We start from the raw sequence: 25,631 nt of genomic DNA on the forward strand, positions 1-25,631 counted from the left end.
CCAATATACTAACAACTACATACAAAGCCACCCACAGCAGCATCACCAACCTAATCTCAAAGTATCACAGTACTTTTCACTCCTCCCAAGATCTCTTGCTCTTTGTCAGGATGTGTAGCGCCATCTTAGCTGCTGGTTCCAGCATCCTGGTTTTGGCTGTGATGCAATTACTGTGTCTGTCTGTCTACCTGCAAGGTGATTGATTGTGGCCAGTCTCTGGATGGAGACCAAACCTGATTTAAGCCAGCCAAGCCTGCAGTCTCATGTTTGTGATTGCACTGTTTACATGTGTTCAATCTCCGTTTGTCTGTCCTGCTCTACTGTCTGGATTCCCCTATTTATGACCTCGGATCAGATATTGACTATTCTCGTTACTCTGCCTGCCTCTGACCAAGGGTTTGACCCTGACTAATCTAAACCTTGTCTGCCTTGTACCTGGACTGTCACTGAACTAGTCTGCCTGCCTGTCAAACATAAGTACCTCTTTTCTGTGCTCAGTTTGTGCCTGCCCTGACCTGGGGGCAACCTTATGGGAAAGGGTGCTGCTATATGTGGAAAACAGGAGAAGCCAGCTATAGTGCCTAACCACCTGTGTTAAGGGTAAGCATGACACTCTCTGGTTGCCTTGTCACTTCCTCCTATGCTCACCTTCAGGGCTTCTCTAGGGCCTCTTCTATCCTCTGGAACTCCCTACTCCAATCTCTCTGGCTATCTTCAACTCTGTTCAACTATTAGGCAATCGCTTATATCTAATTTCTTCAGACAGCCCCATCCCGCCTCCACCTAAAAACCTAGGTCAGATCACCCTCGCAGTTATTACCTTTTGTATCACTTAACCCTCCTGTTTAGATTTCAGACCCTTATGAGCAGGGTCCCTCTAACCCACTTGTCTTAATTTGTATTGTAACTATATTATTTTCCTTTACATTAAACATGGCTGCACAAGCGTTTTCATGTAAATTCTGTATTATAACAATAAAACATATCCTATATGTCAATATAAAATCAGTTTAACAAAATACACTATATTACCAAAAGTATTGGGACGCCTGCCTTTACATGCACGTGAACTTTAATGCCATCCCAGTCTTAGTCCGTAGGGTTCAATATTGAGTTGGCCCACCCTTTGCAGCTATAACAGCTTCAGCTCCTCTGGGCATATACTCCTACGGACTAAGGCTGGCCATACACGTATAGATTTGTGGACGAGAATGTTTGTAGAACATTCGTACAAAAATTGTTTGAACATTCAATAAATGGACAAAAAGTTTGAAAATTGTCCTTTGCTTTTAACATTCAATTTTAAAATGAATGTTATTTCTGAGCGATAACCACATACACTGCCCAAAAATGAGTTTACCAAGCAAAATTTTCCTTCCTGCCCCTTCGAATTTTCCCATGACTGCAGTTGAAAATTTGACCCCACTAACGGTTAGAAGATCAAAAAATTTTCTTAAAACGAAAGAATTTCCGAACGCAAATCTATACATGTACGGCCAGCATAAGACTGGGCTGCCATTAAAGTTCATTGCATATAAAGGCATGTGTCCCAATACTTTTGGTAATATAGTGTAGAAGAAATAAATGTAAATACATTTTGGAAATAATAAACATAAATGTAACAGTTCCTTCTGTGTAAGGGCTCTTTCACATGGGCGGACTCAGTGGGGAATTTGTCTGCTGATCCCCGCTAAGCAAGCAGGTGACAAGTCTGTGTCCTCTCAACTTATGCAGAACGGACACGGACACAGCCCGCTTTCCTCTACCGCCTGTCTGTTTACATCTGACTATCATCCGATCCAATCCGCCAGACGGATGGGGAACGGATCCCTCATTCATCTGTTGTTGGCAGATAGGATCAGATCGCATGTCTCCATAGAGAGCAATAGATAATCCGATTGGGTCCCCCTAAAAAACTGACAGGCTGACCGATTGGATAATTTATTTAAAATAAAAACAAAACGTATTCTCTGAGGAAACAGACTTTGTACTGCAGACCAGGTCGGCTTATTAAAAGAATTCTTGGGACAATTATTCCACCTAGAGATGGCCACGGAATGATTCACTGTATAAATTGTTGATCTGTGTGACTAATGAAAAAAATGTAATGCTACTTGAGGAATATTGTTATATGATATACTTTAAAGTAGTTGTAAACCCTTACAGTGATCCAGTAAAGTGACTGACCTCAGGTGATACACAGAGAAAAAACAATTCCTAGTACATAAGTTGTATCTGTTTATCTGCAGTCTTCTCTTCTCTACATCAGTTCAAAGTCCTGCATTTATAAAGCTTGTCTGAGATGTCTGAAAAAGGGGGTCAGAGAGCTGAAGTTACACTCTGCAGAGCTCAGTGAGAAGAGCTCTGACAGCTGATTGGGGAGAAGAGACACACCCCCCTTCACACAGCACACAGGAACAGAGCTGGGGCTGTCAAGCAGCTGGTGGTCCCTCCCCGTCACCATTTTTCTGTTAGTGTCTGGAAAACTTGTTAGAAGTGACTCATGTTGATAGCAGAGGAAGGGAGCAGCAGACAGAAATGACACTTAGTGCTCTGAGTTGAGACAAGTACAAACTATAGAGGGATATGCTTTGTTCAGATTTCATGTCTGAGGTTTACAACTACTTTATTATTTCTCTTAATGGCCGACAGAGAGGGGTGAATGTAATAACCAGTTAATTGTATATATAATTCTATATTTAGAAAGTGCTTCGGAATTGAGACTACTCACTATAGAGGGATATGCTTTGTTCAGATTTCATGTCTGAGGTTTACAACCACTTTAATTGTTTTTTAAAACTAAAGATATTTTAAGAGGCCAAACAAAATAGACCCTTTCTTACATAGAAATTATTTTTGTTTTTCTGTTTTTTTGATGACACTTTTTTTTTTTTTTATTATTTGTTTTACTAAGAAGTAAAAAGCCACCTTTTGGACTTTGCAGCCTTTAGGGTTTGTACACACATGCAGCTAGGGGGCAGTAAAACCAGGCGGTTGAACAAGGACCGGTCTGAACAAAGGCATGCAGCTGCTCGGGGCTGTACACGTGTTCTGGGCGCGATGCTGTGCTTACCGCCAATCATGCAGGTCTATGGGTCTGCCCCACAACCATGTGCAATGCATGTGATTGAGGTGTGATGGTGCGACATTTACAGGGTTAAATTAGATGGCGAGTAGGCATCATATCACCTCTTTGCTGGCTGTCAAACTCCTGAAAAACAATACACCGCAGATTACTTTTCAGAGGTGCAGCACATCTGAATGAGCCCTTGAACAGAAGCCTACTGTGGCTACTAGTAAATCCTTCCCTAACAAAGACTCTTTAGACCCTCACCTGGAGTACCGATAGCATGTTGCAGTTAACGATGTCACTCAGTTTCTATTAAAAAACAGAGAGGAGACTATTAAATCATTTGAAAAATACAAATTAAGTCTATTGCAGAAGCAGAATAAGCAGGACAAAAGGATTTTTGTTTTTCCACTTTTTTCCCGTCTCGCTTAGGCACGGAGGCAAGTTGCATAATGCAAACCTAAACTGTAGCCTTATGGGCTTCCCACAAGGCCTCGGCTGAAGTAACCGAGCCTACATTGTCAGAAAAGTATGTTTGTATAGAGCAAGGGTCTTAAAACTATCTCTTTCCAGTTGTTCAGGAACGACAATTCCCATCATGCCTTGTCATGTCTGTGAATGTCAGAGTATTACAATGCCTCATGGGGTGTGTAGTTCCACAACAGCTGGAGGGCCGTAGTTTGAGGATCCCTGGTATAGAGGATTGGATATGCTGGCAAATGACCCGTGTAGTCAAAGGAGGTTCAATAATAGGGGTGTTTAGTAGGGCCTGAAAGAGAGGCGAGAAAAACCAAAGGGTCATGGTCAGAGTATAGTAAAGAAGAGATTGAGATCTTAAGGACCAAGGGGAGATGGTGTACCTATATAAAAAAGTGGTAAATCCTGCAAAAGCACTCATGAGGGTTGGCGTAGTAAGTGAAATTGTCAACGGGTCTGTGGAAGTGAGCCCTTATAGATCCCCAGCTCAGGATTCCCCAGGGCGCGGAGTCTAAGCGCCAGCCTGCTTCTTCACCAGGGCCCCTGATGGTGGGGATGGACTTGCAGCAGACTGGAACCAGGTCGCGGCCCCCAGGTAGGCCCAGCTGAAGATGTGGAGACCGCTGGCGCGTGCAGAGTAAACAGGAGACTACAAGGATATCCAAGAGACAAGCTGAGGTCAGGACAGGCAGCAGACGTGCATAGACGGAGAAACGAAGCCGGGTCTGTACACAGGAGATCAGATACAATAGCCAAGGTTACAGGGATGGGAGCTCAGAGAACAGGGATGTTGCTCAAGCAAGGAGCAGTGCACTGAGCATGTGTATATATATAGGGAAGCATACAGGGAGGTGACCCAGAAAGTAATTGACAGGAACAGGATATAACCCACAGTGGAGCAGGCAACGCCCATAGGAGAACAGAGAAGCCCAACCACCACATGTGAAGGAAGGCAAGACAGAAGCACTGCAGCAAGGAGGTAAGAATATACAGACAAAACTATAGGCTAACTTGTGACAGAAATCACAATCCATTGGATGAAGCTCCCTCCAAACATCTATCAGACCAAAGGTTTGCAGAACTGCACACATCTGGGCCTCGTGGGCCGGGTCATGAGAGGGGGAAGCCCCTTGTGCATACTGTCTATCTAAAGCTGAATTGAGGGCAATGTTAGAGTCACCCATAAGAAGGAGCAAACCTTTCTGATGTTGAGAGACTACTATACAAGGTTGGGAGAAGAACCTATGTTGAAATATATTAGGTGCATAGTAAGAGACGATAGTAATGTCTTGGTCCCTAAAGGTCCCCTGTAGAAGTAAGTACCGGCCTGTTGGGCCTGCAAACTCCAGCTCACAAGTGAAAGGAAAGTTGCGTTTGAATGCGATCAAGACACCTCTATGTTTTCCAGTGGCCGAGGCAGTATGAAACAATGGATAATGTGGGTAAATAAACCGCGGGGGAGAGGACTACGCAAATCTGGTCTCCTGTAAACATACTATATCTATTTGTTGGGATTTAGGATGGGGAGACACTTTAGATCGCTTAAGGGACGAATTAAAGACATGAAATGTTTTGTGAGTGGATTTTCAACAGAAGAGTGGCCATTGCTTGAAAGGATGGAGGCGCTTGTCAGCAGAAACTAGGACAGCAAATGCCCTAGGTAGTGGCTGGCTGACATTCTCACGAATCCTGGGACCCAAGGAGTAAAAGAGAAGAGAACAGAGGGAAAGAAGGATAAAGTAGAGAAGAGAAGAAAACAAATGGTAGCTACAGGTAAAAATCACTAAATGGGTGGAACACATCCCATCAATAGGAGATGTCCAGGGTGGGTTGCTCCACCACCTGGCTGCGAAAGTACCCAAAACAATAGCTCCCACAGAGATAGGGAATAGGGGATGGGGAAGTCACAGGTAGCAAGTATGAAAACCCAGCCTGCAGATGGGGGGGGGGGACTGGGAGGGGAAACCAAGGGTAGGGCGAGGGGAGGGAAAGGGAGGAGGCCAAGGAAAAGGGGGGAGGGGGGATGCACCCCGTAGGTAAGAGAAAATGCCCATAGAAAACCAGGGGAGCAACAAAGGTTGCTGACAATATTTGTACAGAAAATCATAACCATAAAGGGAGTCGGGAGGGTGGCACAGTTCCAAACATCATGTCCACAACCCCCCAAGGCCTATTAAATAACCTGGGTAACTACAGGAATACATATGCATTAAAATATCATTAGAAAGAGGGTGGCCTCCACATCACCACCAGCATATGAGGGAAAGATGGATCAGAAGTGAAGAAATGGATAAGGGTGGGGAGGGTGAGGTGAAGGCCAGAAGGTGATCAGAAGGGTCACCGAAAGGGAGGGGGGAGGGGAGAATGGATGTGATGGAGGTGGGGAGGCCGGCCCATTTATAAAAAATAAATAAATTATGCGAATATAACGTTAGTAAAATGTAGCAGATCAAATTAAAAAGAAATTTAATGAGATCCCTCATTTGCCTATAGTAAGCCTAAGAGCCAAGCCATATAAAGCAGAAATCTATGACTTAACCACGGGAATGGAAGGAATTTCCTTTTTTTAATACTTGTTGGAAATATGCTGCAGATATGACTCCTACCAGTCACATGGTGCTGGGCAAATGACTGGGCCTATCTCGTTTTATTGTAAAATAAGAACACAAAGACGGGAAATTACATCAGAACCATATAGTTGCACTAGGAAGAACAATATATTATACATCATCAAACTCCATGACCTAGTGGAAAAAACACTGATCACAGTGTAACATATGAGAACAGTTGTCATAGTTGTGTATACACAGCATGATAATACTAGTGCTACTATTACTCACAGCTTTTTTATTTTACCAGAACATGACGGCACTTTGTACCACCACCTCCAGCACTGGCCCTGTGCTCACCACTCACCAACTTGTCACTGGTAAACACAGAAGTCGGCACTACTTGATTTCTCTGCTGGCTTCTGTGCTTACAAGGGACAGTGCCTCTTAAAACAGCTCACACAGAACCCTCACTACCCATTGACACAGAGGAGGAGGCCACCAGTCTTGGGGCAGTGGCTCCTCCTGCAAATTTCTCATCCAGCTGGCACCAAAGACTTCTCCCTGCCACGCCTAGGTAAATATTAGCTGTATAGTACTGGCAGTCAGTGATGGAGGAAAGTATGGGGTAGAAGAAGAGCTCTATATTGGGCAGGGAGGTTTGTGGGAAGAGCTATGATCTGGTGAGGAGGGGAGGTAGGAAGAGCTATGTACTGAAGGGGAGGGGAGGGGCGGTGGGAAGACCTATGTACTTGGGGGGGTGGGAAGACCTATGTACTGGGGGGGAGAAGAGCTGTGAAATGGGGAGGGGGGGGGGTGGGAGAGCTTTGCACTGGCACTGGAGGAGAAGAGGTTAGAGGAGGAAAGTGATTTGGGTTGTACACTAGCCTGTGTTTCCCACTCCTAACCCCTGCCCCCCCAATACACACACCTGAGCATGGCACAATACGCCCTCCTGAGCCTAAACCATATGCAATATGCACTCCTGAGCCCTGTATCCTGTACAGTATGCCCTCCTGAGCCCTGTATCCTGTAGAGTATGCACTCCTGAGCCCTGCACCCTGTGCAATACACACTCCTGATCCCTGTGCCCTGTACAATCCACACTATTAAAACCCTGTGCCCAGCAAAATACACACATCCCCGAACCCAGTGCCAAGCACAATAAACACTCCTGAACCTGGTGCCCACAATACACTATCCTGAGCACTGCATAATACACACTCATGAGCCCTGTTCCCAGCACAATACACACCCACGAGCACTGCACAATACACACTCCTGAACCCTGTGCCCAGTACAATACACACTCCTGAGCACTGCACAATACACACTCCTGAACCCTATGCCCAGTACAATACACACTTCTGAGCCCTGCACAATACACACTCCTTAGCACTACACAATCCACACTCCTAAAACCTGTGCCCAGCAAAATGCACACTCCTGAGCACTGCACAATACACACTCATGAGCCCTGCGCCCAGCACAATACACACTCCTGAGCACTGCAAAATACGCTCCTGATCCCTGTGCCCAGTACAATACACACTCCTGATCCCTGCACAATACACACTTCTGAGCACTGTGCCCAGTACAATACACATTCCTGATCCCTGCACAATACGCACTCCTGAGCTCTGTGCCCAGCACAATACACACTCCTGATCCCTGCACAATACGCTCCTGATCCCTATGCCAAGCACAATACACACTCCTGATCCCTGCACAATACACACTCCTGAGCTCTGTGCCCAGTACCATACACACTCCTGATCCCTGCACAATAAACACTCCTGAGCTCTGTGCCCAGTACCATACACACTCCTGATCCCTGCACAATACACACTCCTGAGCTCTGTGCCCAGTACCATACACACTCCTGATCCCTGCACAATACACACTCCTGAGCTCTGTGCCCAGTACAATACACACTCCTGAGCCCTGTGCCCAGTACAATACACACTCCTGAGTCCTGCACCCTGAAGGTGAGGCTTGATAGGGTGATCTGATTACCAGCATCTATTCTCTGGAGAAAAAAACCCTGCTACTACTATACTACTCATTTCTTGTGGTGATTCCATTGATTTATGAGAATTAGTCATTTTGATAAAAAGCCACTTTAAAATAGTTTTTGCCCTGATTTTCTAACTTTTTCTGCCTTCTGTGTCACAACTCCAAATTGTGATTTGCTGGTGCGCCCTCTAGTGGCTGTCTGTATTGCACACAGAGCAGTCAGCATTCTTGTAGAATGACTATTGCAAGACTATGAAGAGCAATGGAAGCAGAGGTAGAGTGCAGAGGAAAGAAAGAAAGAAAGAAAGAAAGAAAGAAAGAAAGAAAGAAAGAAAGAAAGAAAGAAAGAAAGAAAGAAAGAAAGAAAGAAAGAAAGAAAGAAAGAAAGAAAGAAAGAAAGAAAAGGGATGGAGAAAGAAAGAGATAGAAAAAAAGAAAGAAAGACAGACAGGGATGGAGAGGCAGAACACACTGCCAGGGAGTGTGGGCGGGGCAAGCACAGGAGGAGAGGGCGGGAGGACCAGAAGGAACAGTCAGCGCTGGCTCCGCATGTGCAGCTCTATCTTGCTGTGATCCAGAGCTGTCGGTGAGCTCCCATCCCCCGGTAAATTGCTCCTGATCGCAGCCCTCAATCAAAGCGGATTGTACAACTTATGGCCAGCTAGGACTCGGCACTGTGCTGATGGCAGGGAGATCTTTGCTACCAGGCTCAGAGGTGGCTCTTTAACTAAGAAAATTAGGTGGCTGTGAGGCCTTAGGCAACTGCCTAATTTGCCTAATTAAAGAGCCGCCTCTGGTGGAGTGTGTATTTTATTGGAGATTGTTTGTACCCGAAGCGGCACCGGCTTTGCTCAATAACACATCGAACTGTCATACCTGAGTCATCACTCACCTTGCCTAAATTGGGGGTGCTGAGAAATGGTGTTGATTTGCGATCGATCATTATCCCAACATTATTCACTGCAAGAGAAAGGCAGATTACTACAGAGGAACTACAATGGATTAGGGCCTATTTACAAATGGATAAACTGTGGTTGAAGATTTTGTGGTATTATAGTGTATCTAAACCTAAAAACAAAATTATGATACATGGTAGGCTGACCGTTCTTAGATGGCGGCTGCATTTTTTTTTTTTTTCAGACTTTTCTCCTTTATTTTGTCTGGTGATCCTACCAGTTACACATTTCGCGTCCTAGGGTGACAAAGCTCACTCCGCCGTACTGTAGGTAAACAGGTTATTTGTTTTTTACACTTATGGAGCAGATACAGGGCTTTTATTCTCAGAGAATAGGTGCAGGAACTCCCTTTTTCGGACTTACCCCTTGTCTCCGCCTCTACCTCCTTGAAACGTTCCTTGGTTCCACCCACTAACCCATTCCCTTTTAGAACATACAGAACCAAGTAACATTTGTGGTACTAAGAAATGTGTATGGTATTTGTTAATGATAACAAAAAAGCAGTAAAATAGATCCCCTGTAGCCAACTACAATAGACCCCCCAGCAAGAAAAGATCCAGCCAGCGACAAATGGCCCCTAGCAGCAACAGCAGATCCCCCAGCAAACAGCATCAATAGACCCTCCAGCAGCCAGCTACAATAGACTTCTCCCTAAACAGTAGATCCCTCCCAGCAACAACTGACCCCTCAGCAACATAAGACCCACCCCAGCAACAATAGACCCCCCTGCAAAACAGGATCTCTTCCAGAGACAATAGATCCCCCTGCAGCCACACTAGACCTCCCCAGCAGCAATAAACCCACCTGCAGGAATAGATCCCCTCCAGCAACAATAGATCCCCCAGCAGCCAGCATCAATGGACAATGTAGCACAACCCAGCACTCCTTGCCATTACATACATTCAGTGCTGGAGGTGGCGGAACTGCGTTCCCCCGCATTCCCACTGAAAAAAAGCCCTGAGCAGATATAACTAAATCCTTTAAATGGGAGCTCTGTTTATATCAGCCATGTTACCCATGATGTAGATCTGCATTACCCTGAAAAAACTGAGACTCCCAGTTGGACAATAATTTCTCTGCGTGACATTTGGTATCTCGGTTGATATGCAGATATCCTATTTAATATACAGTAAACAAAGCAGGAGCCTACAAAATGCACCCGTGATGCAATGCTCTGCAAGATTCAATGCAAAAATGAAATAAATGCACTTTTTTATTTTATCTATATGGGTGCATTTCTTTAAGCCTGACTCCAGCTTAGCTATCAATTTAAATCCTTTGTTTTGGGGCCAAGCTGACCCAAACAAACTACAGTCGAACTCTGGAAATTTGCGGTTCAGAGTTCGCGGCCTCAGTCATTCCCGGATTTTTCCTTAGAATCAAACTAATAGTTGTTTGCGGAAACCGCAAATATCCTCCGCAATTTTTTTATGGCCTTTTTTCGTGACAATATTTCATTTTTAATGTGTTTTAATGCTAAATGATTAACAATATAATTTACTAATTTTGTAAGATTATTATTAACCACTTTACCACCGGAGGATTTTGCTGTCTTACGTCCAGGCAATGCCGTACCCAAACGAAATTTAGGTCCTATTTTTCCCACAAACAGAGCTTTCTTTTGGTGGTATTTGATCACCTGTGCTATTTTTACTTTTTGCGCTATAAACAAAAAAAGAGCGTACATTTTGAAAAAATAATATTTTTCAAATTTTTTTATATGAAATTTCCCCCCCAAAAAATGTAAAAATCAAAATTTTTTAAAAATTTTGGCCAATTTGTTTCCTACTACATATATTTGGTAAAAAAAAATTACAATAAGCGTATTTTGATTGGTTTGCGCAAAAGTTATTGCGTTTACTAACTAAGGGAAAGATTTCTGTCATTTTTGGTGTTTTTTTTTTTAACGCGTAATGGCGGCGATCTGCGATTTTTTTTGCGGGACTGCGACATTGCGGCGGACAGATCGGACCCTTGACTGACATTTTTGACACTTTTGGGGGTACCAGTGACATTACTGCAGTAATCAGTGCTATAAATATGCACTGTTCCTGTAAAAATGACACTGGCAGGGAAGGGGTTAATTTTATTGGAGAGGGTGGGGTTAATGTATGCCTGGTGCTTATTGACGTGTGTGGGGGGGGAGGTGACTGAGTGACACAGGGACAGATCGCATGTTCAGCTATGCTGAACTCTGCAATCTGATCCTGTTTGTCACTTAGGAGATGCGCCCGCTTTGTTTACACAAGCGGGCGGATCTCCACACTCGATCTCCGACGATCGGGGAAGAGCAGCGGCGATCACTGCTGCTCCTCCCCTGGCCCGACTCCCACTGTGAATGAACACAGCGGGAGTGAGCCTCCGGCGGCGCGCGAGCGCCGCCCACAAGGGGAGGAGTCCAGCGACGTAGGTCTTCATCGCTGAACGGGAACGAGCCACTGTGCCACAGTAGAGGCACAGTGAGCAGGGCTAAAGTGGTTAACTTAACCGCTTGCCGACCGCCCGCCGCAGATATACTGCGGCAGGCTGGCTCGGCTTCGTGAATCGATGTATGGGTACATCGGTTCAGGGGAGCGTTCCTGGGGGCGAGCACATGCCAATCCACGGGACCACCGGCACCAATTGCCGCCGGGCACCTGCTATCGTTTCCCGCTGAGAGAGAAGGACAGTCGGCTGTTGTAAACACATCTGACCGTTCTTCTCCCTGGAATGATCACAGAGCCCTTCTATATAGGATCACAGGTCTCTCTGTGTTCATTTCACAAGTCCCTCCCCCATACAGTTAGAAAACACTCCCCTAGGCTCATACTTAACCCTTTGATCACCACTGGGTTAACCCCTTCCCTGTTAGTGCCATTATTACAATAATAGTGCATATTTATAGCACTGATTACTAGCGGATGCAGCTTAGCATTCCCGCATGATAACAGTTTACGGCGTTTACCGGTAATGTATTAAGCTGAGTTTGAAATAAAAGTGAAAGTGTTTTTGGAGCATATTTAGGGTTTAAACTATAAAAATAGGCATTTATAGCCATTTTTTTTACCAAATCCAAATATTGCAGTTTTTCACAATTCGCGGGTGCTCTAGGGACGTAACCCCTTTTAATTTTGAGGGTCGACTCTATTTCCTTTACCAACATAGGTGGCTGCGGACAGCGCTGTATAAATTGTATGTAGTGTTAGCTTTATACAGTATACAGTGATTTGTTCTGGCAGCAGTATGGGGACTTCTCATCCCAAAAAAAATCAAATCAAGCGGAGCACTACTCAGGCATTCACAGGAAGCCTTATGATCAAATACAAAGCTTCCTCTGATTGGCTGAGGTGGAGACCGTGATGTCATCTGCCCGCTTTGCTTCTGCAGCCAATCAGAGGAAGCTTTGTATTTATTTATAAAAATATAAGGCTTTCTGCGAATCGCTGAGCAGTACTCGGCCAAACTCAATTTTTGTTTTTGCAACAGTAAGGGAAGTATGTAGTGTTAGCTTTATACAGTATACAGAGATTTGTTCTGGCAGCAGTGCGGGGACTTCTCGTCCCATCCCAAAAAAATCAAATCAAGCGGAGCATTGCTCAGGCATTCACAGGAAGCCTTGTATTTTTATGATCAAATACAAAGCTTCCTCTGATTGGCTGAGGTGGAGACCATGATGTCATCTGCCCGCTTCTTGTCCGCAGCCAATCAGAGGAAGCTTTGTATTTATTTATAAAAATATAAGGCTTCCTGCAAATGGCTAAGCAGTACTCAGCCGGACTCAATTTTGTTTCTGCAACAGTAAGGGAAGTCCCTGTACCGCAGCCGGAACACAACATTGTATGCCCACTTGCTGGCCAGGCCTATTTCTGACACTTGTTGTTTACAATTAAAAATCAGTATTTTTTGCTGGAAAATTACTTAGTTAGAACCCCCAAACATTACATATTTTTTTTTAGCAGAGACCCTAGAGAATACAATTTTTATGACAGACTTTTTTTTGCGCAGCGGTTTTTTAACCACTTTACCACCGGAGGATTTTGCTGTCTTCCGTCCAGGCCACTTTTTGCGATTCGGCGCTGTGCAACTTTAACTGACAATTACGCGGTCGTGCGACCCCGTACCCAAACGAAATTTACGTCCTTTTTTTCCCACAAACAGAGCTTTCTTTTGGTGGTATTTGATCACCTGTGCGATTTTTACTTTTTGCGCTATAAACAAAAAAAGAGCGTTTATTTTGAAAAAATAACAATATTTTTCACATTTTTATATGAAATTCCCCCCAAAAAAATGTAAAAATCAAATTTTTTTTAAATTTTTGGCCAATTTGTTTTATGCTACCTATGTTTAGTAAAAAAAATCGAAATAAGCGTATTTTGATTGGTTTGCGCAAAAGTTATTGCGTTTACTAACTAAGGGAAAGATTTCTGTCATTTTTGGTGTTTTTTTTTTTAACGCGTAATGGCGGTGATCTGCGATTTTTTTTGCGGGACTGCGACATTGCGGCGGACAGATCGGACCCTTGACTGACATTTTTGACACTTTTGGGGGTACCAGTGACATTTCTACAGTAATCAGTGCTATATATATGCACTGTTACTGTAAAAATGACACTGGCAGGGAAGGGGTTAATTTTATTGAAGAGGGAGGGGTTAATGTATGCCTGGTGCTTACTGACGTGTGTGGGGGGAGGTGACTGTGTGACAGAAGGACAGATCGGATGTCCAGCTATGCTGAACACTCCGATCTGTCAGTCCCTGTCACTATGGAGATCCGCCCGCTGTGTTTACACACAGCGGGCGGATCTCCAGACTCGATCCCCGACGATCGGGGCAGAGCAGCGGCAATCGCCGCTGCTCCTCCCCTGGCCCGACTCCCGCTGTGAATGAACACAGCGAGAGCGAGCCTCCGGCGGCGCGCGAGCACCGCCCACAAGGGGCGGAGTCCAGCGACGTAGGTCTACGTCGCTGGACGGGATCGCGGCACTTTGCCGCAGTAGCCTCAATGTGAGCGGGGCTAAAGTGGTTAAACGCATATTTATTTTTTTCAGAAAAATACTTTTTACTCAATATATAAAAAAACAAAATATAATATATACCCCAATTTTTTGTATAATATAAAAGATGATGTTACACCGAGGAAATAGATACCTAACATATCGTGCTTTAATTTGCGCTCGCTCGTAGAATGGCGCCAAACTACGGTACTTAAATAGGCAGCGCTTCAAAAATTTCTACAGGTTACCTGTTTAGAGTTACAGAGGTGTGTGGTGCAAACACCGTTTACATATGTGGGCGTGACCTATGTATGCGTTCACCACTGAATGCACAAAAATTATTACATATTTCTCATTTTTACACTGCCAAATTTCTTTTGATCACTTTTATTGCTATTGCAAGGAATGTAAACATTTCCTGGGATAACAATAGGGCATGACAGGTCCTCTTTATGGAGAGATCTGCAGTCTAAAAAACTCCAAGTCTCTCCTCTACTCTGAAAAGCAAAAGATCCTTTGATTAAAAAAAAAACAAAAAAAACAAATGGCCTTGTTTACATGTGGCTGGAACCAGAAGTGACGTCATGACGCCACTCCGGTCCTCCTAGGGCATAGAGATATGCGGAGGCCAGATCGGTTTTCGGGCTTCCTGATCCCCCAGGTAAGCCCTAAAAGCACCGGAAAACAGCGGGAGGACTTCTTTTCCCAGTTAGGCAGTCACCAAGTGGATACTGTATACAGCTAGTGCTACATCTAGTTTATACAGTGGGCGCATATATTGGTAAAGCTTGGCCCAAACAAACTATTTAAAGTGATAGCAAAACTGGAGTTAGGCTTTAAAATTTGCAAAGGATTGACTTTACCTTTATTATGTAGCACCCTCCTAGGTAGGTGCTAGAGAGAGAGTATCGTTTTGAATCCTGTCTGATACCAGAGGGATTGCAGGTAAATCTATATTGTTCTCTGGCTACCAGAGTGCAGGATCTGTTAGTGAAGTCTGCTCAATGTGTTCAGGTGCAACTCAGTCTGTCTGCAGAGTGTTTCACACTGGTCCAATAGGAAGGCATATCGGACAGTGAGAGGAAACCTGACGAATGAGTGCTCAGGCATTTAATCCAGCCATGGTGATTTGGCAGAGAAAAGTGCCTCTGTGCATCCTGGGATACTGTATAAATGCTAAGAGCACATGTGCTCGGGAAAACCATATGGCCAGATTTTGCTTGTTCGCTCACACAAACCTCTTCAAGGGGATGGATTCTGACACACAGAGAAAGAAATACTGAACCTTATTTATTGGGATTTATAGTCTTTCGAATAAACTATAATGAAATGGAGATTTTTTAAAATGAGATATCAGAAGACAGAGGTATAAATCTAGCTCTTCTATTTTCCACTGTTTTTTGATATACTTGATTTTGCAGTGAGTACCCACAGATATTAGAAGTGAGTCTGTATCTGATATACAGCTAATAGTACTGGCATAGCTATTCATCCAATTAAAACTGCTGGTACATTTGTTCTGTGCTAATGAGGCAAAATTTAATGCTCTACTTCTATTTCCCTTACAGGTTAAACATTAGTCAGTGGTTTGGAGAAATATGGAGAAAATACAGTGGTTTGGAGAAATATTGCATGATGGACACTAGATGGAGCTGGGGATCACAGGAAATAAATACTTCAGTTCCATCTACTGGCCATAATGCAGTATTTCCCTGAACTACTTAAAGCAGAGTTCCGGCCTCAAAATTGAAAAAAAATCGATTTTGGGCCATCCGCTTGCTAAGGGCCACCTGAAAAAGAAATGGATATCCCAATTTTTTTTTGGTCACTTACCTTGATATTAAAGAAAATATACTCACCTTCCTTCCACTTCCTCCCTCTGCGGCCGTGGCCCACGCCGTCACTTCTGGCTTGCAATGACTCCTGGGAGCTGAATGTCATCGCTCCCAGGAGTCAATGCGCCTGCATCGGCCCCGCTCGTCACTTCCGGTGCAGGTGCATCATTCCCTGCTAAACAGCTTCTGGGCATGCCCAGAAGCTGTGCAGGGATGCCGGGCTTGCACCGGAAGTGACGAGCGGGGCCGGTGCAGTGCATTCTGGGACTCCGACGTCACCGAAGAGGCCGCAGAAGAAGACGCGCTGGCTTCAGCTGCCCACACCTGAGATGGCAGCGCTGGAGAAGAACTTTTCAAAGTAAGTATTTCTTCTTACAGGTAAGTGCGACCCGGGACAGTTCAGAGGCTATCCATTATGGAATGTACTAGCCCTGACCGTCCCGGGGGTATTTTTATCTAAATTTGACCCCCGAGGCCGGAACTCCGCTTTCATTTTTTTATGAATAGTCTGTAGAGGAAATAGAAGGAAAACATTTGATTTTGCCACATTGACACAAAACAAATGTACCAGCAGTTTCAATAGATGAATAGCTATGCAAAATGTTGTATAAATATTTCCAACATATACAACATTTATATCTACATATATATTACATACACATTTATATATACAACATTTTATACAACATACAACATTTAGATACAATATATATATATGTGTCATTTGTCTGGGAATTTGGGCACTTCAAAAGACCAGCTGAAATGCAATTTTTTTTATGGGCACAGCAACAAACATATGTATCATCAATTGCTTACCCGGAGTTCTACTTTAAGATAATTCACCAGCCCAAATGCAATATAACTTTCCTCTACCTGGAGATAGCAGTTTCAATATCTATCGCAATGGAATTTTTAAAATATACAATTGAGATTGCAATAAAAAAAGAATCCTTAGCCTCTGGGAGGCGCTGTCTTATGTTTGAAAGTGAACATCCTAAAAAAGTCCAAGGTCCAGTGAAAGTGCATCTCAAAAATATTTTTATTGCCGTCGGTATTTTAACAGGATAAAGCCATCCTCTCTATTTGTATGGTGACCATTGTCACTGAGTATGAGAGTAAGCAGAAATCCCAAATTTTCAAGTTTGAAGTCCTGGGAACAAGAGGGGGTGGGAAATCTTCCAATGAGGACACCCTCACAGTCCCTCACTTTTTGGAGATTTCCTTACTCTATCTAATAACAAAATGTTATATATATATATATATTAGGGATCGACCGATTATCGGCAAAGCCGATACATGGGGGGCCGATATGCACTTTCCCAGGTATATCGGAATTTGCCCCTGAGGTTACCGATATTTAGGGAAAGTGAATGTACCGGAGTGATGCCTGCAGCTAGAGGCATCACCCCAGTACCGGCGTCCATAGCCGATGGTCGGCTGTCTTGTAATGACAACCGATGCGGCTGAGAAGCCACTCGGCTGTCATTACAAGGAGCGGGAGGGGACATTCCCCCCCTCCCGCCGCCTTCCGCGGCTCGCCTGGGTCTCCCGTCCCACCGGGAGACCAGGGCATCCTACCTCCATGGCCGTTGAAGAGAAGATCCAATCAAAGCTGCATTCGGCTCTGATCGGGTCTCCATGTAAAAACCCGGAAGTAAGACATCACTTACAGGTATTCGGCGCTAAATTAAAAAAAAAAAAAAAACCACATTGGCTGTTTTGAATGCTTTTAAGTGCAGAGGAGGGGTTTGGGGACCCCCAGATGCTTCCACAACAGTACCTGTGACAAAAAATTTTTTTTAAATGTCCGAAAATATCGGCCGATACCGATATCCGTCATCAAAATATCGGTATCGGCACTAAAAAAACTATATTGGTCGATCCCTAATATATATATATATATATATATATATATATATATATATATATATACACGGTACCTTGAAAAGGTATTTATACCCCTTAAAATTTTCCATATTTTGTCTTGTTACAACCAAAAACGGAAATGTATTTGTTTGGGATTTTATGTGATATACCATGGGTGTCCAACCTTTTGGCTTCTCTGGGCCACATTGAGTGTAGAGAAATATTCTCGGGCCGCATATAAAATATATACTATAGTTAAGGTATACAAGTAATAAAATGCTGCCGCGCCCTTCCCACCCCGTCGCCCCCCCCCCCCCCGCACTTATTTAACACAACTAGAGGATGATCAAATAAAATGGAATCAGTATACAGAGGTTATACTTCTTCTGAGAGATATTAAAGGAACACTCTAACCACCATGACCACTTCAAATCACTGAAGTGGTGATGGTGGTTCGGGTCAGAATCACTGCACATGCTGGGATATTTACAGTTATGTGCTGGGGGATAGTTGCACCCCTAGCGCATGTGACTTAGGCAGCCAGAAAATGTCATGTCCTTATTCATACATGTATGAACAAGGACATGACATATTATGACAAAACTCAACTAAAAAACATATTGCAACAATTTACACACGCTAATGCACATACCTATTCTACTTATTTTGCAGGCCTGCTGGTGGTTACTGCTACGGGCGGGTAATGCTGGTGGTTACTGCTGGTGGGTAGTGCTGGCAGTTACTGCTGGCAAGTAGTGCTGGCCCATCAATGTCTATCAATTCAGCCTCACCAGTGTCTATCAATGCAGCCTGATCAGTGCCCATCAGCTCATCCTCATCAGTGCCCATCAGATCATCCTCTTTAGTGCCCATCAGCCCAGCCTCGTCAGTGCAGTCTCACCAGTGCCCATCAATGAAGCTTGATCAGTGCCCATAAACTCAGAATCACCAGTGTCCATAAATGCAGCCTGTTCAGTGCATGGGGATTAGAGAGAGGAGAGCCGCCGGATTACACAGTGTGCTGTCTATCATAGGAGCCAGTCCAGGAGACAGGACATCACATTAAAGCGGCCTCCGGGTAAGTGGGAGATCCCCGCTCTGTGTAATCCGGCAGCGCTCACCCCCCTTCCCCTCCAAAACAGCCCAATGGGTCTAGCGGGACCCATGGTAGGGTTGGCCCTGGCGGCCCCTCTGCCCCAGCTAGAGACATCTGGTCACCCCCTAGGCTAGTGGCCAGCAGGTCCCACAGGCCATGGTCAGCTTCCAGAAGAAACAGGGCATGGCCAGCATCAAGCAGGACCCAAAAGTCAGTGGCAAGCAGGACCCAAAAGTCCACGGACAGCTCCCAGCTTGACCCACAGCCAGTGGGTCCTGCTGGGAGCTGGCCACAGACCTGTGGGCCCTGCTGGTCCCTGACCTGTGGGTCCTGCTGGTCCCTGACCTGTGGGTCCTGCTGGTCTCTGGCCATGACCTGTGGGTCCTGCTGGTCACTGACCTGTGGGTCCAGCTGGCCCCTAGCCACGGTCTGTGGGTCCAGTTGGCCACTGACCTTTGGGTCCTGCAGGCCACTGACCTGTGGGTCTTGCTGGTCACCAACCTTTGGGTCCTGCGGGCCGCTGGCCATGACCTTTGGGTCCTGCCTGCCACTGACCTGTGGGTCTTGCTGGCCATTAATCGAATGGTCCCGCTAGCCTGTAGGTTCTGCTGGGAGCTGGCCATGGACTGTGGGTCACAGGCCACGGCAAGTGGCCAGCAGGACCCATGGGCCATGGCCTACTGTGGGTCCTGCTGGCCATGGCCTATTGGTCCTGCTGGTCACTGGCCATGGCCTGTGACCCACAGGCCATGGCCAGCAGCCAGCAGGACCCACAGGCCATGGCTAGTGGCCAGCAGGACCCACAGGCCGTGGCTAGTGGCCAGCTGGACCCACAGGCCATGGCCATCTCCCAGCAGGACCCACGGTGTTGAGGGCTATTTTGAGGTTACTGGGTGGGCACTGGGGCAGGGTAAATGGGGGAGGGAGATAGATGGGATGATCATGTAGGGGTCGGCTGGGGATGTCAGGGTCTCTCACATCAGTGATGGCAGCTGCCAGCTCAGTTCTAGGTACTCACATGGCCTCCTCCACTCCTGGGGGGGGGTTGATGCTCCTGTCCTGGAGTCAAGTACAGTTGCAGCCAGCATTCAGCCCCGCAGTCCGAGCCAGTCACATTTGTCCCGACTCCCTGGCGTGCCCTTCGTCTGCCTGCCTCTGAGATTCGGGAATTGTAGTTTTCTAGCTGTGCTGCTGTAAGTTCTCCACTCACTGGAGCTTGAGCGCGCATGGACTACAATTCCATTAATGCAATAGTCGGCCGCCGTGGCCCTGGCACGACTTCCTCCAAATCAAAAACTACAATTCCCATAATGCAATAGTCGGCCGCCGCGGCCCTGGAGCGACTTCCTCTGAATAAAAAAAACAGCAGCAGGTGGTGGGCCGCATTGCCTGCGGTCCCGGGCCGCAGGTTGGACATGCCTGTGATAGACCAACAGTTGTCCTGTGGGCAGATTCTTCCACCTGAGCTGTGGATCTCTACAGCTCCTCCAGAGTTACCATGGGCCTCTTGGCTGCTTCTCTGATGAATGCTCTCCTTGCCCGGCCTGTCAGTTTAGGTGGACGGCCATGTCTTGGTAGGTTTGCAGTTGTGCCATACTCTTTCTATTTTCGGATGATGGATTGAACAGCGCTCTGTGAGATGTTCAAAGCTTGGGATATTTTTTTATAACCTAACCCTGCTTTACACTTTACAACTTTATCCCTGACCTGTCTGGTGTGTTCCTTGGCCTTCATGATGCTGTTTGTTCACTAAGATTCTCCAACAAACCTCTGAGGGCTTCACAGAACAGCTGTATTTATACTGAGATTAAATTACACACAGGAGGACTCTATTTACTAATTAGGTGACTTCTGAAGGTTATGGTTCCACTAGAATTTAGTTAGGGGTATCAGAGTAAAGGGGGCTGAATACAAATGTGTGCCACACTTTTCAGATGTTTGTAAGCAGCACGCTCCCTACCTGGAAGTGCCGGATCACGTATCTAATACGTGATCCGGCACAGGAGAGCCGCTCTACCACCGTATAACTAAAATATGCACTCAGCAAGCGAATAAACAAGGCCAAAGCAGAAATGGGAAAAACTGCTTTATAGGGGTTGTAAACGTGCGAAAGTTGAAGACGTTAAACCCTTCTATTCTGTCTGTTTCAGCCCTCCAGAGACAGCCATTACCCAGCACTCCAATGTCCAGGTCCTTCAAGCCATCCTCAATCTTGGGGTAGATCTCCAGTCCTTTCGTAAAATCCGCCTGGATGATTCGGGTCTTTTGCCGAGTCTGAAGCTCTGTGAATGGAACGTGCAACTCTTAGCCATGGGTAAAAAAATAAAACATTTTTTTTTTAAAAAAGCATTTATCCCAGGCAAATTAAATAGAATGTGTCAAGATCTTACAATCATAGAAACATAGAGTGATGGCAACAAAAAACGAAAAAAAAGTGATCGAGTCTGCTCAACTTTTTATTTATTGTTTTACCTTTTTTGCTTAAATATAGTACAGGTCTTTTTTTCTCATAGAGTACAGTGGGTACGGAAAGTATTCAGACCCCCTTACATTTTTCACTCTTTGTTATATTGCAGCCATTTGCTAAAATCATTTAAGTTCATTCTTCTTCTTCATGAATGTACACATAGCACCCCATACTGACAGAAAAACACAGAATTGTTGACATTGTTGCAGATTTATTAAAAAAGAAAAACTGAAATATCACATGGTCCTAAGTATTCAGACCCTTTGCTGTGACACTCATATATTTAACTCAGGTGCTTTCCATTTCTTCTGATCATTCTTGAGATGGTTCTACACCTTCATTTGAGTCCAGCTGTGTTTGATTATACTGATTGGACTTGATTAGGAAAGCCACACACCTGTCTATATAAGACCTTCCAGATCACAATGCATGTCAGAGCAAATGAGAATCATGAGGTCAAAGGAACTGCCTAAAAGAGCTCAGAGACAGAATTGTGGCAAGGCACAGATCTGGCCAAGGTTACAAAAAGATTTCTGCTGCACTTAAGGTTCCTAAGAGCACAGTGGCCTCCATAATCCTCAAATGGAAGACGTTTGGGACGACCAGAACCCTTCCTAGAGCTGGCCGTCCGGCCAAACTGAGCTATCGGGGGAGAAGAGCCTTGGTGAGAGAGGTAAAGAAGAACCCAAAGATCACTGTGTCTGAGCTCCAGAGATGCAGTCAGGAGATGGGAGAAAGTTGTAGAAAGTCAACCATCACTGCAGCCCTCCACCAGTCGGGGCTTTATGGCAGAGTGGCCCGACGGAAGCCTCTCCTCAGTGTAAGACACATGAAAGCCCTCATGGAGTTTGCTAAAAAACACCTGAAGGACTCCAAGATGGTGAGAAATAAGATTTTCTGGTCTGATGAGACCAAAATAGAACTTTTTGGCCTTAATTCTAAGCGGTATGTGTGGAGAAAACCAGGCACTGCTCATCACCTGTCCAATACAGTCCCAACAGTGAAGCATGGTGGTGGCAGCATCATGCTGTGGGGGTGTTTTTCAGCTGCAGGGACAGGACGACTGGTTGCAATGGAGGGAAAGATGAATGCGGCCAAGTACAGGGATATCCTTGACAAAAACCTTCTCCAGAGTGCTCTGGACCCCAACAAGACAATGACCCTAAGCACACAGCTAAAATAACGAAGGAGTGGCTTCACAACCAATCCGTGACTGTTCTTGAATGTCCCAGCCAGAGCCCTGACTTAAACCCAATTGAGCATCTCTGGAGAGACCTAAAAATGGCTGTCCACCAACGTTTACCATCCAACCTGACAGAACTGGAGAGGATCTGCAAGGAGGAATGGCAGAGGATCCCCAAATCCAGGTGTGAAAGACTTGTTGCATCTTTCCCAAAAAGACTCCTGGCTGTATTAGATCAAAAGGGGGCTTCTACTAAATACTGAGCAAAGGGTCTGAATACTTAGGACCATGTGATATTTCAGTTTTTCTTTTTTAATAAATCTGCAACAATGTCAACAATTCTGTGTTTTTCTGTCAGTATGGGGTGCTATGTGTACATTCATGAGGAAGAAGAATGAACTTAAATGATTTTAGCAAATGGCTGCAATATAACAAAGAGTGGTAACAAGAAAGATAGTAAAATAGAACCCCTGCAGTGAGCAAAAATAGACCCCACCCCAGCAACAATAGACCCCCCCCCCCCAGCAACAATTGATACCCCAGCAACATTAGATCCCCCACACAACAATAGACTTTCCTCCCAGCAACAATGGACCCCCCCCCCCCACTGCAGCAACAACAGATCTCCCAGCAGCCAGCATCGGTAGACCCTCAAGTAGCCAGTAACAATAGACCTCGTCCTCTAAAGTAGAACCCCCCCCCCCAACAACAATTCTCCCCCCCCAGCAACAATAGACCCCCTCCCCACAAAAATGGATACACATCAGCAACAATAGATCCCCAGCAGCCAGCATCAATAGACCTGCCATCACACCCGATCAACTCTTGCCATTACATACATTCAGTGCTGGAGGTCCTGGAACTGCATTTCCCCCACGTTCCTGCTGAAAAAAAACCTTATTTTTTAGAATATAAGTAGAAAAAATAACAAAAAAACATATAAATTACTTAGAACCAAGGATTTTTTTCAGCTGGAACTTGGTGGAACTTAGTTCTACCACCTTTGGCTCAGGCTCTCTGCTCCCTGCTCACCACTATCACTTGTATACACAGATGTCTGGCTTCTCGGTTTATCAGTTACAGTTTGTCTCCCAACGGCTCCCTCAGATCTGATCTACTGAATGGCACCAACTGAGTACATAATTGGAACAATGGAGATACAGGTGCCCAGGATGCAGTGCAGATGCCAACACCCCCACTGGGTGATCTCCCCACAAGTGAGAGAGCCACAGCTAACTACAGTGTGGAGGTATTAGAGCCGACTGGGTGCTTCAGCTTAATACAGCAACAAAAGTAGGACATATGGAAGATGGTGAAGCTTTTAAGGAGGTGGGAAGAAGATGGGGGCAGTGGCGGGAGGCAGGGGTTGCATGCAGAGGTCAGAGCTGAAGAGGTTTGAAAGTGAGATGTGGATGGGATGAGGATGTAGAGGTAAGCAGCTGTGGAAAAAGGCTGAACTCTGCACTCTGTGTGTAGCGCACCCCTGAATTCTGCACTCTGTATGCAGGGCACTGCTGAACTCTGCACTCTGTATGCAGTGCACTGCTGAACTCTGCACTATGTACGTAGTGCACCCCTGAACTCTGTGCTCTGTGTGTAAGCCCCACCTTCCGGAACTCTGCACTCCTGGTATTTAATGCCCCTTTAAGACACTCCCACTGTTAGTGAAATGTGACCACACTCACTATTTGATGCTGTTCGGAGTTGATAAAGTTTGGGGTGTCATGGTTGGGTTCCTGTATCTATTTTCTGAGAAAAAAAGGCCTGCTTAGAACACTTTATCTGCCATCACTCTTCTATGACTGTACACTCTTGACACTTTCTATTTCATTTGCATGGGAGTAATGCATTTTATTTCAGGCATGCAATAATATGTACCGTAAGTTTGCACTTTTTGTGTCTTATATTGGCTATACGCCATGTGACAGACGCCCTGCCCTATGTGAATTTAGGTAATGGTTGTAAAATGTCACAGGATTTACATTAGAGCTTAATGTGAAGCTGCAGAGTGTTTATTGTGAGAAGAGAAGGAGCTGTGTTCTGAGTTTTCTCTGGATTTTGTACTCCTGGATAAGGGCCTGGAGTATGAAGATTCCAAAGAGTATTGGGTGGGACAGAATCCTCAATTCTGTGTCTGGATCTTCCTAGGCACCTGCAGCCTGAGTGAGCCTGAAGAGCCCATGGTATGGGAGACCAGAGAGAGCAGCGATGCTGCTGACAGGAGAGCCAGGTGGCTCGGTATTTTCTGTTAACGTTGTTGCTGAGTGAAGCTGAAACCCAGAGGGGTAAGTAGAACCTTCAGGGCCCCCGATGTAAGAAACCATGAAGGGCCCCCCTGACCACCCCCCCCTTCAATCCGAGCTTCCAGTTCTGGGAGGGCATCCATGGACATCCTCCCAGAACCCTGCCTCCCATGAGCCCAATCACAGCGGTCCTTTACCATCTGATCAGCTAAATGCTTGCGTCAGTGTGAGGAAAGGAGAGCCCTTAACCGGCAAGACTGTAAGTACAATGTTTACACTGATAATCAGGGCACTGATCATCAATGCCCTGGTTATCAGTGCAGCCTATCAGTGCTGCCTATCAGTGCTCATCAATGCCTCCTATCAGTGCCACCTATCAGTGCCCATCTGTGCCACTTATCAGTGACACCCATCAGTGCACATCAATGCCACCTATCAGTGCACATCAGTGTTGCAAACCAGTGCCTCCTCAGCAGTGTCTCCTGACCACTGCCTCCTCAGCAGGACTCTGAGCTGAGAGCATCTTTCTCATACAGCCCAGAGCCGGCACTGACAATCCCCCCCCCCCTCTTACGGATAGGAGAGGAGAGAGCTGATCTGCTCCTTCTCCTCCCGCCCCTCTCCTCCTGCGTGCACCATGGGAAGTGTGAAGCCCAGAGGCCAAATGATCAAATTCAACTGCTTAGCTTCACACTTTCCAGGGTGCTCACAGGAGGAGAGGGGCGGGAGGAGAAATAGCAGATCGTCTCTCCCCTCTCCCATCCATGCAATAGAGGGAGAACTGTCAGTGCAGGCTCTGGGCTGTATAAGAGAGATGCTCTCAGCTCAGAGCCCTGTGGCCAGCAACCCTGCTGGGGCCCCGTGGCAGTGGGGGAACACCAGGGCTTGATCACAAGTGTGA

General features: G+C 45.6%; 1 protein-coding gene across 1 annotated transcript in view; it reads right to left on the reverse strand.

Moving 5' to 3' along the window:
• The window catches only part of LOC309552383 (very-long-chain 3-oxoacyl-CoA reductase-B-like), a 64,279-nt gene that overhangs the window by 19,928 nt on the left and 18,720 nt on the right, over window positions 1–25,631 (reverse strand). Inside the window, exons 4-6 of the mRNA XM_082253327.1 lie at window positions 21,009–21,119; window positions 9,005–9,072; window positions 3,335–3,379 (exon numbers count right to left, since the gene is read on the reverse strand). Coding sequence (XP_082109453.1) covers window positions 3,335–3,379; window positions 9,005–9,072; window positions 21,009–21,119 — 224 coding nt within the window. The remainder of the gene's footprint in view (window positions 1–3,334; window positions 3,380–9,004; window positions 9,073–21,008; window positions 21,120–25,631) is intronic.

This window comes from Pelophylax lessonae (genome assembly GCF_965119305.1).
Source record: "Pelophylax lessonae genome assembly, chromosome: 4".
Classification (NCBI taxonomy): Eukaryota; Metazoa; Chordata; class Amphibia; order Anura; family Ranidae; genus Pelophylax; species Pelophylax lessonae.